Here is a 13758-nt window from a genome sequence, read left to right as displayed (position 1 = left end):
CGTTTCAGAATCGAAGATAAGGTTCACGCTTGGACCTTTGCTCGGATCAGCTTTTCATCTGCATCTCATCCTCAGCTCAGCCCTCACCCAGCATGCCTGACTCAGCTCCTACAGTACTAATCCTTGGGGGCATCACCACCCTCGCTCGCCCTCTTGCGCTATACTTCCTCAACTCGTCCCCACCCCTAGCTTCATTCGTCCGAATCGCGGACCGTTTCACCATTTCGCCCCCATCGACCTATCTCGATCGACCCTTTCGCGAGCTCCTGCAGACAGACCAGCTAGAATATCAACAGATCAACCTGTCGAATGTAGCGAGACATGCCGAGCTTCTCACCCACGAGACGAAGGGGTTTGACGTGGTCTACGATCTGACGGGGGAGATGGGGTTTGACAAGTCCGAGATAGTAAGTTTAGCTTGGGCCAGCTGACCCAGACGCAAATCTCCAACACACACTCCCTTGCGCTCTCCCTCGCTACCTCCGCTCTGGAACCAGCAGTCCGACCCAAAGCGTACATCCGCCTCACCTACTCATACTACGAAATGAAGTCCCTCGCATCGTCCTCTGCGGGCCATACCGAGTCGGCCGACCTGAAGCCGGATGGGGTGCGAGGGAGATGGTGGCATGAGACTCTGCGGGGACTCGGGGCGCTCAGGGAGAAGGGGCTGAATGTGGGCGTGATCCGGGCGGGAGCATGGTACGGGCCCGGGATGTGGGGCGGGGAGGTCGTCCCGAGATTGGTTGCGGGGCAGGTGTACCAGTATTTGTGAGTCTGTGATAGACCGAGCTGATGGCAGAAAGGAAGAGATGAAGTTTCTGTACAAGTGAGTCTAGCTAGGACAAGCTGACCCAGTTCCGACCTCCGTATCAATACCATCCACACGACAGATCTCGCGCAATCCCTACACCTCTTATCGCTATACCTCCTCAAACCCAACCCCGCCCTCGTCAAGATCCCCTTCTCGTTCCCTCCACCTCCAGCCTCTTCGTTCCTGCTCAAGGATAAGCGCTCCTCGGTCAGCGATGTATGGAAGACCACCCCGCTCGTCGTCAACCCCGACGTCGAGGTCAGCCTGCCCCTGTTCAACGTGGTCGATAGTGCCAACTCGACGCAAGGGGACCTGGGGAAGGCCGTAGCGGAGGTATGGGGGATCAAGTATGGGTTTTTGAATGCTACGATGGCGATGCTGGTGCAGCAATTTGCAAAGGTGAGTTTAGGTCGAGCGAGCTGACGTAGACCGACTTTACAGAAATGATTGAGGACGTCAATGAAATGGTGCGTCCAGCTTTGGCGTAGCTGATGGTAGCATGTCGAAGCATGGTCTAAGATGTTAGCAGCTTCGGATCCGCCTATAGAGAGTACACCGATCACGCCGTTCCTGGATGAGCATGCCTTCAGGAGTAAGTCTTGGACCGTCAGAGCTGATTTAGAAATGGCAATCTGTCTAGATGGGTCCAGGGCGAGACTGCTGCTGGGTTTCAAGCCCGCACATCCCAGGGTGGAGGTGGCGGAGCTGAGAGCGATAGTGAAGGGCTTTCAGGAGGAGGGGATATGGTGAGTCAATGTCAGAATGAGCTGATGTCAGGCCGACGTTGTGATATGGACATTGTCTGAGGGTATAGGAGTAGGGAGTATCATAATGCATCTGGTCAACACGCCACCATGTTCCCCCGAATACTTCGAATCTCATGCGCTGCTAGGTCAGCGCTGAACGAATACTGATGGACAATACTCACAAAGCTACTGCCGGAAGCGGACACGATCCATCGCCAGGGACGAGCCTAGAGCCTCGAGACAGCGAGTCTCGAACGCTATAGACTGGTCCCGCGCGATCCACCGCCTCGGCCACCTCTCCAAAAACATCTTTGAATGTCTCCCCCATCATCTTCTCTCCGTCACCGGCAAGACCTCTTGGTCGGCGTAGCGATTGACCCGGCCGATGATCTGATGTTGATCATATGCCGACCATACGGGATCGAGGAGGACGATGTGATTCGCCTTGGTAAGGGTAATCGCCGTAGAGCCGATCGAGCTCATGAGGAGCACCCGAGCACCCTGGCCGGGACCCGGGCGGTATGTCCGCACGATCCCGTTGATCGTCTCCGTCACAGGGAGGACTTCTTGGTCCGTATCCTGCTGGAACGCTGCGATGATCCGAGTCTGCTCCGCGGGAGGGAAGATCGCCTTTTGTCGCTACACATAAGCCAAGGAAGCGCAACATGCACCGGTTCACCTGTACATCAATTTGCGTTCGAAAAAATGTAGATTTCAGTCCAACTCACGAGCGCGACCGCATGCTCCAGGAAGAGCTTTTCTGGTCGATGCCGCGTCTGACGCCGCGCCGAGGAGCGATGTCAGAACGTGTCTGCATCGCAGGGTACTGGCCAGACGCAGCTTGGTACGGCTATTTTGTCAGCTCATACTGCCGTCGGGCCAAATGCTGTTATTGGTCTCACCGGGGGTAGCTCTTTGCCGATGGAACGGACAGTCGGAGCAATCGATATCGTCTACCCGGTCAGCAGTTAGATCACTCTGAGCGATGAAGAGGTACTCACATCATCCTCTTCACTGTCACTGTCGACGACGATCGGGTTCTGATACCCAGCGCCTCGTAGTCAGAGTCTGGGTGTTCGTGGTACTGTATGCGAAAGTTGACAGCGGGGTGATTGTGCCGGGGACGGTAGATGCGGGATCGCAAGAGAGCGCGCTGGACAAAGTGTGACAAGGCACTGGACATCAGCTCCATCCCCATTACTACTCACAATCGACGTGTGTTTGCAGACTCGATCATACCCTCCCTAAGCATCATCATTCCCAGCTCTCTTCCGGTCCAACGTCTACCGGCCCCGGCACAATCACCTCGTTGTCGGCTCCCGCTATAGCCCACATAGGTCGCCATACCGCAGAGGCTCCGTGCGGACGAGCGCCGGCCGGGATAAAGAGATGGGTAAGATGATTTGATGAGGAAGGGGAATGGCAGAGGAGAGGACAGAGGGGAGAGAGAGGATGATATTGGGGCTGGCTGATCAGCTGGGGTCTGTACACGTCGACGAGCCATGAGCGAAAGCTGGCTTACATGCTCGATGAGAAGGGCAGGAAGAGCTTGAATTGGAATGTCGAAACGGGATGATGGGAGGTGGGAAGAACGAGTGAGGTGTAAGCGAGGGACCTCCTTATATGGCAGAGATCAAAGCGAAATTAAGGCGGGCGGAGCCAAAACGGGTGGACTGACAGGGGATGACTGTACACAAAAAGGGGTCTGGAGATCAGCATGCACACAAGTGGATGTGGAGAGAGCAACCTTATGGACGCCACTAACCCGATATCGGCGGATCTTGACTTTACCATGTTCGCCCTGACAGGCTCTTCCCCGTCGAGCGCTGGGAAGCAGCCAGCCGAATGAATGAGAACCTTACATGTCTGATGTGCCCTCGACACTTGTCCGAGACGATGGTAAGGTCACAAGGTGAACGTGGCAGAATCCCGCCCCCCTCGCACTGCGCCACATTCCTCGGACCTCCGCCACCTTGATTCAGGCACCGAGATGAAACATGGTTCCGTCCGTGCCTGTCACACGGGCAGTGCGCGTCAAATTCCCCGCTCGTCCGCCCCGTGTCCTCTCCTCTGCCCTGCCTTTAGCTTTGTTAGCTCCGTCGCCAAGAGACAATAAGACGTCACGGACTCATGCGTGTCGCTTTGACGTCATTTCACTGATAGAACCTCACACTGTCGCCACTGTCCTCCCCATATCCTCGTGTCCATCACTCACCCTCAGCCAACCCATAACATTCTGACTTGTTCATCACACTGACTGACATCTCCAACCCCATCACTCAGCTCAACACCAACCAATAGTCACCATGTTCGACCTTGAGTTGCCCGCTTGGACCAAGTGAAGTGCTTCGCGTCAGGGCCATTTCTCTTCACCTGAACCGGAACCGCCTGGACGTGCTCCGGCTGACGAGCAGGCTTCCGCCACAAGATTGACTCGCACTTTGCCGGCTCGCCGCACAAGCAGTCCCGCGCCGAGTTTATGCTCGTCACGGGTGCTACGCCCATTGAGAAGAAGGGGCACTTTACGAGGGAGGTCGTCGGTGCTGCTGCCGCCATGGAGGCTATGAAGGTGAGTGATGCTGTGATGGCGATAGAGGGATGAGAGGTAGTAAGGAAGGGCAGTAGGTATGAGGGGATCATTTCAATGGAGAACGCAGTAGGGTTTGCGAGGCGGGGGCGACCAAGGGCGCCTCGGGTGGCCAGAGAGACTTTGAGTCCGCCGGCACATCTCCGAAAGAGATCAATCACGTATATAGAGTCAGTACTGATGCAGCAGGCTTTCGAGAAGCACGAGATCCACACTGGGTCCAAGCCGACCCATCACCGAGCCAAGGAGGTCAGTACAAAGGTCATTAAAGCAGCACAGCAGCTGACGAATAGATCATTGCGGGCCTTGCATCGGGATACGCCAGCCGCATGGTCGAGGAGAAGGGTCTGCCCTTCAGTGAGTGTCCACCGCCGTGACCGAGACCCGTACTGATCCCAGGCTCCACTTCTGAAAAGACCCGCTTCATCGCCGATGCGCAGCGCGAGGCTATCCGGGATTCCAAGCGCGCTCTTCGCGAGTCGGGCCTGTATGAGGAGAGGGAGCTGGAGAAGATTGACAAGGACGAGATGCACGGGCATTTGATCTAAGGCGGTATAGTCGAGCGGTAGCCATTTCCAGGGTGGTTGAGAGCGGAGCGGAGCTTTGTCACGGTGGTAACGATGCAACTGAAAATGCCGGCATGCTATTCGCAGCAGTGGAGCCATCTCTCCGTTGTCTTCACTTGCCGTTGCATCTTATCCATACCATCTAATCTACAAAGTCAGCACAGCTTTCCCGTAAGCCCTGCAGAGAGAGCGAGAAGTACCAGTGAGTAGGTCCCAGGATGTCGATAAACATATGCCGGGCTGACTGTCTCAGAAAGCCTGCTCCTCATTCAGGGCGCGTTCCGTGACTGCGCAAAGTCTTCACCTTCATCCACGCATCGCTTCTACACCGCCCACCATGTCGGCGTCATTCAACAGCACAGCTGCCATCACCCAGTCCACATACGCCACCGTCCCGCCGCCCGTCTCCTCATTCACCTCCTACTACACCTCTCCCTCATCCACCGTCCGCGTAGCTGAAACTGCCTTTGGCTACAGCAATGCGCCTCTCTCTCGCTCGTCACAGGCAGTCGTCTCCTCCTACTCGCCCCTCAGTGTCGCCATGAGCTCCGCCATTCCCTCTCCCTCGTCAGGCGTCGGGTACCCGGTCCAATCGGTCCAGGCAGCGCAGGTGGACAATGCGGACACGCCTCCCGGCGGACTGCGCCTACCTGTTATCGTCGGAATCGTCATTACGAGCGTCTTCGTCATCGTCGCTCTTATCGTCGGGCGGTATTGGCTGCGGCACAGACGCGCCAAGGCGGGCAGGCAGGATGCGAGGCATATGAGGGAGATTGGGAGGGAGCAAGGCGGAGGCGAAGGCGGAGCATGGGCGTTCGAGACGGCGGTGCAGAGTGCGCCGCCCATGGTGGAACGCCATCTGGCGTTACCCACTGCATCGTCCCGAGGCAACTCTCACCGGGGCAGCACGTCCACCTGGGCGGACGACTCGGAGATGGACATGATGGCAACGGATGGATCTACCATCGCGCGGACCCTATCCACACGGTCTACCTCGTCGGTATCAACCATCCGCACCACCAACCGCGACACCCTTGATCATCCCGGATACACCTACCCCACTCGCTCGGCGTTTTCCACGCTTCCCTCTGTTGGCCGGTCCAACTCGTCTCGCTCCCCTCACACCCTCATCTCTCCCTTCTCCGACCCCTCTCCTACCAGCACCACCCTCTCCCCATTCGCCGACACCCACACCGCTTCCTCCTCTACCACCCTCCCCCGCGCCCCATCCCGCGTTTCCACGGTCTCGTCCGAAAATCCCTTCCAGGACCCTCTGCCGGTGTACTCGCTCGAGGCCCAGCGGCTGTCGGAAGTTCTTAGCCCCTTTGACGTGCCAATCATAGGGCAGGGCGGGCTGGAGAGGCAACTGCAGAGGCCTCCGCCGGCGTATGTCGAGAGGGACCGAGGGGCGAGGTAGCTAGTTCCCATCCTAGGTAGTTTATTTTGGGTTAGCAGTCAGCTCGTATTAAGATTGTAGTATGCTAGCTGTGTAATCATGGTACATCATTATGGAAGCTCGAAGCTGTTATACATGTCGTGCTTGGCCGGCTCATACCACCTGCTCGTCAGCTCCAGCCTCTTACCATTGAGAGCAAACTCACCTTGGTCGCCAAAGCCAAAACCTTGCTCCATCTCCCACCCGGCCCGCCTGCACCTCCCGGCAGATCTCTCAGCGCACTCGAAACAATCCCGTTCACCCGTGTCCCAATCATCTCCCCTTTGGGGTTCAGCAGCACACACGCCGAGTCGTCAAAGCTGCCATCAGCCCTGTCCATGCGAACACTCACTTGACATATCGCCCATCTGGCCGTAATTCCGATTTCCGCGTCCGGACCACTACTGCCCGCCTGATATCCCCTCTTCTAACTTTCTGGATATTTCCTGTGGTAGGACCGATAGATTCTGCCCGTAGTGCCGGTCTCGCCTTATTTATAACGCATACGATCTCATCGCCTGGATGTCAGCCGAGTTGGAAAAGCAGGACATACCGACAGTAGCGAATCCGGTCGACTTTTTCTTGGTCTTTACTTTCAAGACGTTGATGCACTCGGCGATGAGTGCGCCAGAATTGTCAATGACGTTCAGTCTACCCTTGAGGCCGATCATGATAGTGTATGCGATGAAGAGTAGATGCAAGAGAGATGATGATATCTCAGCCAAAATTTGGTCCCGATGCCTCCACCGCGCGAGCCAAGGTCCACCAGTCAACAACACTCAGCTCTAGCTTATACACCATGGCGCAGAGCGCAGAGTACACTCCCAGCCATCCGAGCCTGGTATGGCCCCGCTCAGACGGTACTAGCAGCAGCTGGCCCGGCCGAAACACCCCCGACCAGGCCGCGCAGAACGGCAAGTACTACGAGCCCGTGCCCGACCGGGACTCGCGATATCTGGCGTTCGAGGAGCGTGCGGGGGAGCACCTGGCTGCGGTACTAGGGCTCCCCAAGCGTCCAAGTGAGTCAACGCGCTGTGCGGGCTGACGTCAGGCGGAAAACCGCATCGTATACCCATGCCCTCGGGGTACAAGATCTTCGTCACCCGGCACAAGGGGAACACGTCGAAACGTGAAAGCTCCTACTGCTATGTAAGTTCAGGGGAGGTCCGAGCTCATCTCAGGGATCGAGCCAGGAGAAGCGCTTCAAGAACGTCAACGAATGGAAGCTACATGCCGAGTGGCTGTTCGATACGACTAAATCGCTTGAAAAGCACGCGTGGGAGGTGGGTCGAGGTCCAAGCTTGGCTGATGATAGTGCGGCTGCATGAAGCTGGCTCCTCACCAGCCTGGCATGCCTCCTCGGCAACCTATCGCGGCGGCTCGTCCGCCTATCATGGCTCCTCCGCCTGTTCACGGCATGGACATCGCGGACGACGTATCAGACTGCTCTACCGCCTCGACCGATCCCTCAGTCTGCGGAGGGCCCGCCTATGAGCCCAGACATCAATTCGCGTACCCTCCACCTAGACCCGTCGCTCCAGATCCGAAGAAGGAGGAGGACCCAAGTCCCAAAGAGGAGGTCAAGCCGAGGGAGCTGATTTCGAAAACTTCGGTCCCAGCGCCAAAGCCACGCGCTCCCCCCCTCGTCATCCCCAGGGCGGAACTTCCCCAAGTACCTAAAGCTGCTCGAGCGCCGTCCAGAGCGGTCGTCCCCGTCCCCATGCCCAAGGGAACATATACCAGGCCAATCTTGCCCGAGGCTGCTGCTCCAGATCGACCCCCTTCGCGATCAGCGGCGCCTACTCTCCGAGTAGCCGCACCGTCTCGAGCGGCCCCTCCCCCTCGAGCAGCCGCCCCTTCCCGAGCGGCGGCAAACCCCTCCATCCCCGCACCCACCTTCTCCGGCCACCTCAGGCGACAAATCGCCCAGTCCTCCCTCCCTCCAGACGCCCACCGCCCGGCCAAGCGACAACGGGGATCCTCCGAGTCGGACGAAGAGGTCGAACCCATGTACTCCAAGGATACAGGTCCGAGCGGCGTCGTCTATGATCGAGGATACGACCTCAAGTATCAGCGGCGTCATCGGCGGGGCGAGCTCGTCTGGGTCCAGATCGATCCCATCACCCCTTCGGCCCCTCCCTCCCGTCGGTGCGCGCTCTCGGATCGGTCTTTGTTACCTGAGATCACCCACTGGCCAGTGATCATTGCGGATATCCGTCTGAAGGTCACCGTCGCGCGAGATGGGGCTAACGAGCCTGGCGAAGTTACCCACAGCTGGACCTACCACCTCCGGCCGCTGGGAATGTTTTCGCCAAAGAGCGAGATTGTACGGGATCAGAGTGATTTGCTGCCGTGGGCGATGGGAACGGAGCTCTTGGCTGGGCCAGCAGGATGGCAGCAGCTCGCCCAGGAGGGGACCAGGGTGCTTGACGAGGCAAGCCACCAGTCAGCGCTGGATTGGGAGGAGGGGTTAGGTGGACGGATCAGATTTGAGGAGATGGACGAGGGGGAAGATGCGACCTTTAGATTGGGCGTTGCCATACGGACTGGCACAGTAAGTCTGATGTAAATCTAGCTGATGGCAGCAAATTGCCAACAATTGGTGTCAGACAGATCGGATCGACATCATGTCGGAAGTCGACCGCCGACTAGTCATCAATGAGGAGACGTACGCCTATCAAGGGCTATGGCTGGGCGGGGAGCGGATATGGGTGGATGATATCGTCCGGCTAAAGAAAAGTCGCGCGGATGTACCATTCCCGCTTTCGGCGGCGGAACAAGCGGGATCGGAAAAGAGGCCCGTATTCATGAGGATAAGGTGAGTTGCGTCATGACGTGGCTGATGACAGGTGGATCAAGGTGGAACAAGTGGCGGGCAAACCACGTTGCGTGATTCGAGGGGACATTGCCGAGCTGGCGCTCAAGGACGGCGAGGAGGAAGCGTGGCCCCAAGATGGAGCCTTCAAGCTGGCAGCGTCATACAAGGCTCCGATGGGCTATCGTTTCAAGCAGTTGAACGATGCTGCGACGGAAGCGATGTGTGATGTCTCTGGTGAGTTCCGGGTCAACAGCGCTGATGGTAGATATCGCGGGCAGACTCTATGTCGATCTACTGGATCATGACACCCAGACATGGCTATTCTCAACGGGCGCGGACGAGACGGGCCGACATCAACCCGGCAAGACGGCTTTGGCGCTGATTGGGCGGCTCCCAGGCACGCATGCGTACTCTGCTCCTGGGATATGGAAGGGTGAGTCTATACGCCGACGACACTAATGGGCAGATCACCTCTCTGCGATGATCGAAACGGCCTGCCACGATACCGAGAAGGCCGTCAAGGAGCACTATGAGCAGCGTGTCAGCGCGCGACCACGCCCAAAGAATCCCCTCCCTACCCCACCGACATCGGCAGATGGCGCTTCTAGCTCTTCACGCCAATCACCGGCCAAGTCGCTATCTGCCAATGTCGCTCCTAGTCCAGCTAGGCGGCAAGTGTCGGCCGTAGCTGCGTCGCCATCACGACCACGCGTGCGGCCGCCGTCGGCGGAGGTCATCGTCATTGAGGACTCGCCAGAGCCAGAGGCTGACGATGCGGACTGGGAGAACTGGGCGTGATCATTGTGGCTCTAAGTGGTATACCTACGTGATAATTGATATGGACAACACTACTGCTTGAGATTAAATCAGGAGATGCTCTGGCGGAGCGCTGAGCAAGGGCTTGGCTCAAAATTTTGAGGAATGCGGAGTTGGTCACGTTGGGCGGAAATCGGCTCGCACCAACGTTTGTATCGTCTACACATCATCTCATAGATACGCTTGACGCAATGAAGGCGGCCTCGGGCTGTATGCGCTGTCTCCGCCGGTCTCTGGCCTCGAGGTCGAGCACCCACGATACCGCTGGGAGTATAAGAGCAGCACGCTCGATCTTCTCCACCTCCACCCTCCGCTCCGACCTTCCACCGTCCGCATCTACAACCGAGCTGGAGCAGCAACGCCAAGCCGCAAAACAGCGCGCATGGTATCTTGATCCATCCGACTCGGCTCCCCCACCATCGCTGGCCCCATCCTCCAAACCCCGCTTTACCACATTCGACCCATCCTCCACCCTCCCCACTGCCGCCCCAGCCCTCCCTGCTCGTCCACTCCCCGACAACGCCCCTTCCCATTTCGCCCCTCTCCACCACTTCCTGACCACTCTGGAACTCCTCGAACCCTCCTCGGTCGTCTTTCTGCATACGCCCTCGTCCGGAAGTCTGCAGCGGGACGAGGAGGAGCTCGGGGTCGGCGGGATCGGGGCGCGCTGGGAATGGGTCGTTGTCGCAGTGGTCAGAGGGAGAGGGAAGGGCGTGGTCGGAAGAGCAGAGCGGGCAGTGAGATTATGGGTGAGTTTCAGCTAAAGACATTGGCTGATTGTGCAGCTCAAAGATAATCCTAGTCCAAAGTTGTCGACGAAGGCGGCGCCAAGGAGGATGCCTAGAGTAGAGGCGGATACGGACTGGTCGCTGGTGCCAATTGGACAGAGCAGAGCTTGTATCAACCTCTTCACGCAAGAGGGAAGGGACAGGTGGGACTTGGAGGATCTCTTTGCTGCTAAATGAAAATAATGCACATCATAGCTCCTCGTGGACCATAGTCTCCCTCACTTCGGCACCACCGCCGGAGCCAGCCTCCACCTCGGGCTGCGCATCCGCAACAACTCCCTCCGCCGGCGAGCTCCCCTGCAACATCTCCTCGTCCACCCCCTCTTCCGCCTCGGGCCTCGGCGCATTCTCCACCTTGCTCGCCTCCTCCCCTCCGGTCCCCGCTGCAGTCGCGCCTCCATTTGCCTTGGCTGCTAACTTCGCCCGCCTGATCTGGTCCCTCTTCTCTGCCTCCTCCATCTTTGCCCGGAGCTTGGCTTTCCGATCGATCTCGGCCTGGCGAGCCGACTTGGCATCGGCATCAGCGGTAGCGGGCGGTGTATCCGCTTGAACGGGTTTCTGAGCCTTGGAGTCCTCTTTGGGTGGAGGAGGCGGTGTCTTGCCGTCCATCAAGGCTTGGAGCCACTCCAAGAGCGCGTTGAACTTGAATGCGCCTATAGTCAGCTTTGGGATGGCGAGGACATACCGTCATATTCCACTATTTGACCTCGGGAGGCGCTCGCAGCCCAAAACACGGCACGTGTAGCATCTCGCGATGTGTCTGCGGGTTCATAGATACCGAGCGAAGTGAGCGTCTCGTGGGACGCCGAGTCCTTGACATAACCGACGTGCATCTGGTGGTCAGCTGGATCTCTGCCGAAACCAGGTCGGATCCTGCCAGCTCACCGTGCTGGATAAGCGCTGACCTAGAACTTTCCATAGGAACGGAATAGACGGTGTCGATGGATGTATCAGAAGCGCATGAGGCTGACTAGGTTTCTATCCGTCAGCACGCCCCCGACGCAGTACAAGCAGTACTGACCTCACCGAGAAACTTGCCCAGCGCCGTTTCGGCTCCCTCGTCCATCCTCAGCTTCTTGACGCGATCAGGGACCAGCCCCTTCGCGTAGTCGATCAAAGCGCCGCGCTTTCTCTCCCCCTGATAATCCCTCGCCGCCCCCTTCAGAGCCCTCGGGAATGCCTTGATGGTCGGGAACCCCTGGATCTGGTACTCTGCGCAGAGCCGTTTATTGCCTGCATCATCGCAGTCGACAGCGTAGAATGGGATGAGCGGGGACAGAGACGTTGCCGCAGCGGAGAACTCTGGGCCGAGGGATTTGCAGTGGCCACACCATGGTGCTACGAACGCTACCATCTAGGGTCAGCGCGGCGGCAAGTGTGGACGTACCGCTGCATGTTCCACGCTGAGAGCTTGCTTGAAGGTCTTCGCGTCCAGATTGACGACAGGCGCACTGTACATCCCCGCCAGCGCGCATGGCGCTAGGGTGGCCAAGATAGCCAAGGCTGTGAGCATTGTGAAGGTGTGGATGGACAAAGCAAGGAATGCGGAGTTGGCGCGGACCTCTGACGTGGAGGCGCACATACGCACGGACTGCTGGGCCGAGCGGATATCGCCGCCGTGACAGTTCTCCGAAACTCCGGTAATTTCCGGGAGTGTGGCACTTTCCTGTGATGGAAATTCGCTGCATGTGCATGACTTGACCACCTTCTTGTCGCTGTTTGTCCAGTCTATCCACTCAAAATGCCGTTCGTCAAGAGACAGAAGAACGACGCCTACTTCTCGTGAGCTTCACCGCTCGTAATCCGCCCAGGGCACAGCTCACACCACAGGCGGTTCCAGGTCAAGCCCAGGCGGAGAAGGGAGGGAAAGACCGACTACTATGCGAGGAAGCGGTTGATCGCCCAGGCCAAGAACAAGTACGCGTCCCCCAAGGTAAGCTTCCCCACTCGACTGCTGGAATCGCGCTGATCATTAGTACCGTCTTGTGGTCCGGATCACCAACAAGCAGATCATCTGCCAGATCATCTACGCCAAGCTCCAAGGCGACATTGTCTTCACCCAGGCCACCTCCAAGGAGCTTCCCCGTTACGGTATCAAGCACGGTCTCACCAACTGGTCCGCCTCATACGCTACCGGTCTTCTTGTCGCTCGTCGGGCTTTGACCAAGCTCGGTCTTGCCGACAAGTACGAGGGTGTCGAGGAGCCTACCGGAGAGTTGACCATGACCGAGGCTTGTAAGCTTCATCTCCCGCAGTGGCTGCGACAGCAGAGCTGACTTTTCAGTGGGAGAGGACGAGCCCCGGCCATTCAAGTGCTACCTTGACGTCGGTCTCCGCCGCACTTCCACCGGATCCCGTGTCTTTGGCGCCATGAAGGGTGCATCCGACGGCGGTATCTTCATCCCCCACAACGCCAAGCGTTTCCCCGGTTTCGACCCAGAGTCCAAGACCCTTGACGCCGAGGTCCTCCAGAAGTACATTCTCGGTGGACACGTCGCCGAGTACATGGAGTCGCTTGAGGAGGAAGACGACGAGCGGTGAGTATCCAGTCTACCTGAGGGGATTGCGCTTATGTCAGGTTCAAGAAGCAATTCGCGACCTACCTCGCCGACGACATTGGATCGGACGACATTGAGGAGGTCTACACTTCCGCCTACGCCGCCATCCGTGAGGACCCCAGCTTCACCGCTACCGAGAAGGACACGGAGAAGTGGAAGAAGGAGTCGCTCTCGCGCAAGCAGCACAAGCTCAACAGGGAGCAGAGGCGGTCGAGGGTCGAGGAGAAGATTGCCGCCTACAAGGCTGGCAAGCTTGCTGCCGCCGACTCGGACGACGAGTAGTTTGGCTGGTAGCTATGTATGCCGCTGGACTGGGAATTGCGGGGCAGCTTAAGCTTGGTGCTGGAAGGTTCGCTGACTGCGCTGCTGATGCCCCCTTTGCTGACCGCCTCGACTGACCCAGCACAGCTACCGTGATTGCGCGGGTTCAGCGATCTCTCCGGGTGCCTGGATTGAGCCCGCGATCGCGGAGGCATCGCCGCAGACGGGTCAGGCATTAGGCCTGCGGGCTGTGCATCAGGCGAGTCGGGGAAAATTTTGGCCGACGTCGACGTCGAGGATGTCTTTCGTTTTGAAGACTGCGGGTCTTTCAGATAGGTAGGCGCAGAGCTAAGCTGAGTGTCTATGCATTCG

At 58.1% G+C, this 13758-nt stretch overlaps 9 protein-coding genes across 9 annotated transcripts; 6 read left to right on the top strand and 3 right to left on the bottom strand.

The window, feature by feature from the left end:
* Positions 1-92: 92 nt before the first annotated feature.
* Positions 93-1561, top strand: MKK02DRAFT_17040 (uncharacterized protein; the record flags this gene model as incomplete). The annotated part of the gene is made up of 7 exons (XM_053085725.1): positions 93-407; positions 437-768; positions 800-826; positions 856-1210; positions 1240-1278; positions 1310-1403; positions 1434-1561. The coding sequence occupies 7 exons, from the start codon at positions 93-95 to the stop codon at positions 1559-1561; spliced, it is 1290 nt and encodes a 429-aa protein (XP_052944321.1).
* Positions 1562-1884: 323 nt separating this feature from the next.
* MKK02DRAFT_28260 (uncharacterized protein) lies at positions 1885-2902 on the bottom strand (the record flags this gene model as incomplete). The annotated part of the gene is made up of 6 exons (XM_053087519.1): positions 1885-2196; positions 2229-2236; positions 2286-2407; positions 2460-2510; positions 2559-2732; positions 2766-2902. 6 exons carry the CDS (start codon positions 2900-2902, stop codon positions 1885-1887), a joined length of 804 nt encoding a protein of 267 aa, XP_052944320.1.
* Positions 2903-3419: 517 nt separating this feature from the next.
* MKK02DRAFT_38071 (uncharacterized protein) lies at positions 3420-4692 on the top strand (the record flags this gene model as incomplete). The annotated part of the gene is made up of 5 exons (XM_053089913.1): positions 3420-3456; positions 3972-4126; positions 4334-4393; positions 4438-4501; positions 4544-4692. 5 exons carry the CDS (start codon positions 3420-3422, stop codon positions 4690-4692), a joined length of 465 nt encoding a protein of 154 aa, XP_052944319.1.
* A 559-nt stretch (positions 4693-5251) lies between these two features.
* On the top strand, positions 5252-6127 carry MKK02DRAFT_38070 (uncharacterized protein; the record flags this gene model as incomplete). Its single annotated transcript, XM_053089912.1, has 1 exon — positions 5252-6127. The coding sequence occupies one exon, from the start codon at positions 5252-5254 to the stop codon at positions 6125-6127; it is 876 nt and encodes a 291-aa protein (XP_052944318.1).
* Positions 6128-6259: 132 nt separating this feature from the next.
* Positions 6260-6816, bottom strand: MKK02DRAFT_38069 (ribosomal protein L14b/L23e; the record flags this gene model as incomplete). The annotated part of the gene is made up of 4 exons (XM_053089911.1): positions 6260-6268; positions 6312-6465; positions 6498-6663; positions 6699-6816. The coding sequence occupies 4 exons, from the start codon at positions 6814-6816 to the stop codon at positions 6260-6262; spliced, it is 447 nt and encodes a 148-aa protein (XP_052944317.1).
* A 128-nt stretch (positions 6817-6944) lies between these two features.
* MKK02DRAFT_16867 (uncharacterized protein) lies at positions 6945-9422 on the top strand (the record flags this gene model as incomplete). Its single annotated transcript, XM_053085698.1, has 8 exons — positions 6945-7158; positions 7197-7294; positions 7327-7438; positions 7476-7580; positions 8143-8699; positions 8731-8963; positions 8995-9197; positions 9229-9422. 8 exons carry the CDS (start codon positions 6945-6947, stop codon positions 9420-9422), a joined length of 1716 nt encoding a protein of 571 aa, XP_052944316.1.
* Positions 9423-9970: 548 nt separating this feature from the next.
* MKK02DRAFT_38067 (uncharacterized protein) lies at positions 9971-10623 on the top strand (the record flags this gene model as incomplete). The annotated part of the gene is made up of 2 exons (XM_053089910.1): positions 9971-10528; positions 10582-10623. 2 exons carry the CDS (start codon positions 9971-9973, stop codon positions 10621-10623), a joined length of 600 nt encoding a protein of 199 aa, XP_052944315.1.
* Positions 10624-10756: 133 nt separating this feature from the next.
* On the bottom strand, positions 10757-12080 carry MKK02DRAFT_38066 (uncharacterized protein; the record flags this gene model as incomplete). The annotated part of the gene is made up of 5 exons (XM_053089909.1): positions 10757-11220; positions 11253-11400; positions 11453-11545; positions 11589-11921; positions 11955-12080. 5 exons carry the CDS (start codon positions 12078-12080, stop codon positions 10757-10759), a joined length of 1164 nt encoding a protein of 387 aa, XP_052944314.1.
* A 228-nt stretch (positions 12081-12308) lies between these two features.
* On the top strand, positions 12309-13407 carry MKK02DRAFT_16958 (putative 60S ribosomal protein l5-b; the record flags this gene model as incomplete). Its single annotated transcript, XM_053085712.1, has 5 exons — positions 12309-12349; positions 12398-12500; positions 12544-12802; positions 12852-13104; positions 13146-13407. 5 exons carry the CDS (start codon positions 12309-12311, stop codon positions 13405-13407), a joined length of 918 nt encoding a protein of 305 aa, XP_052944313.1.
* Between the last annotated feature and the right edge of the window lie 351 nt (positions 13408-13758).

The sequence above is a fragment of the Dioszegia hungarica genome, assembly GCF_025882075.1.
Source record: "Dioszegia hungarica strain PDD-24b-2 chromosome Unknown MKK02contig_15, whole genome shotgun sequence".
Lineage (NCBI taxonomy): Eukaryota > Fungi > Basidiomycota > Tremellomycetes > Tremellales > Bulleribasidiaceae > Dioszegia > Dioszegia hungarica.
This window is presented reverse-complemented; position numbering and strand designations above follow the sequence as displayed.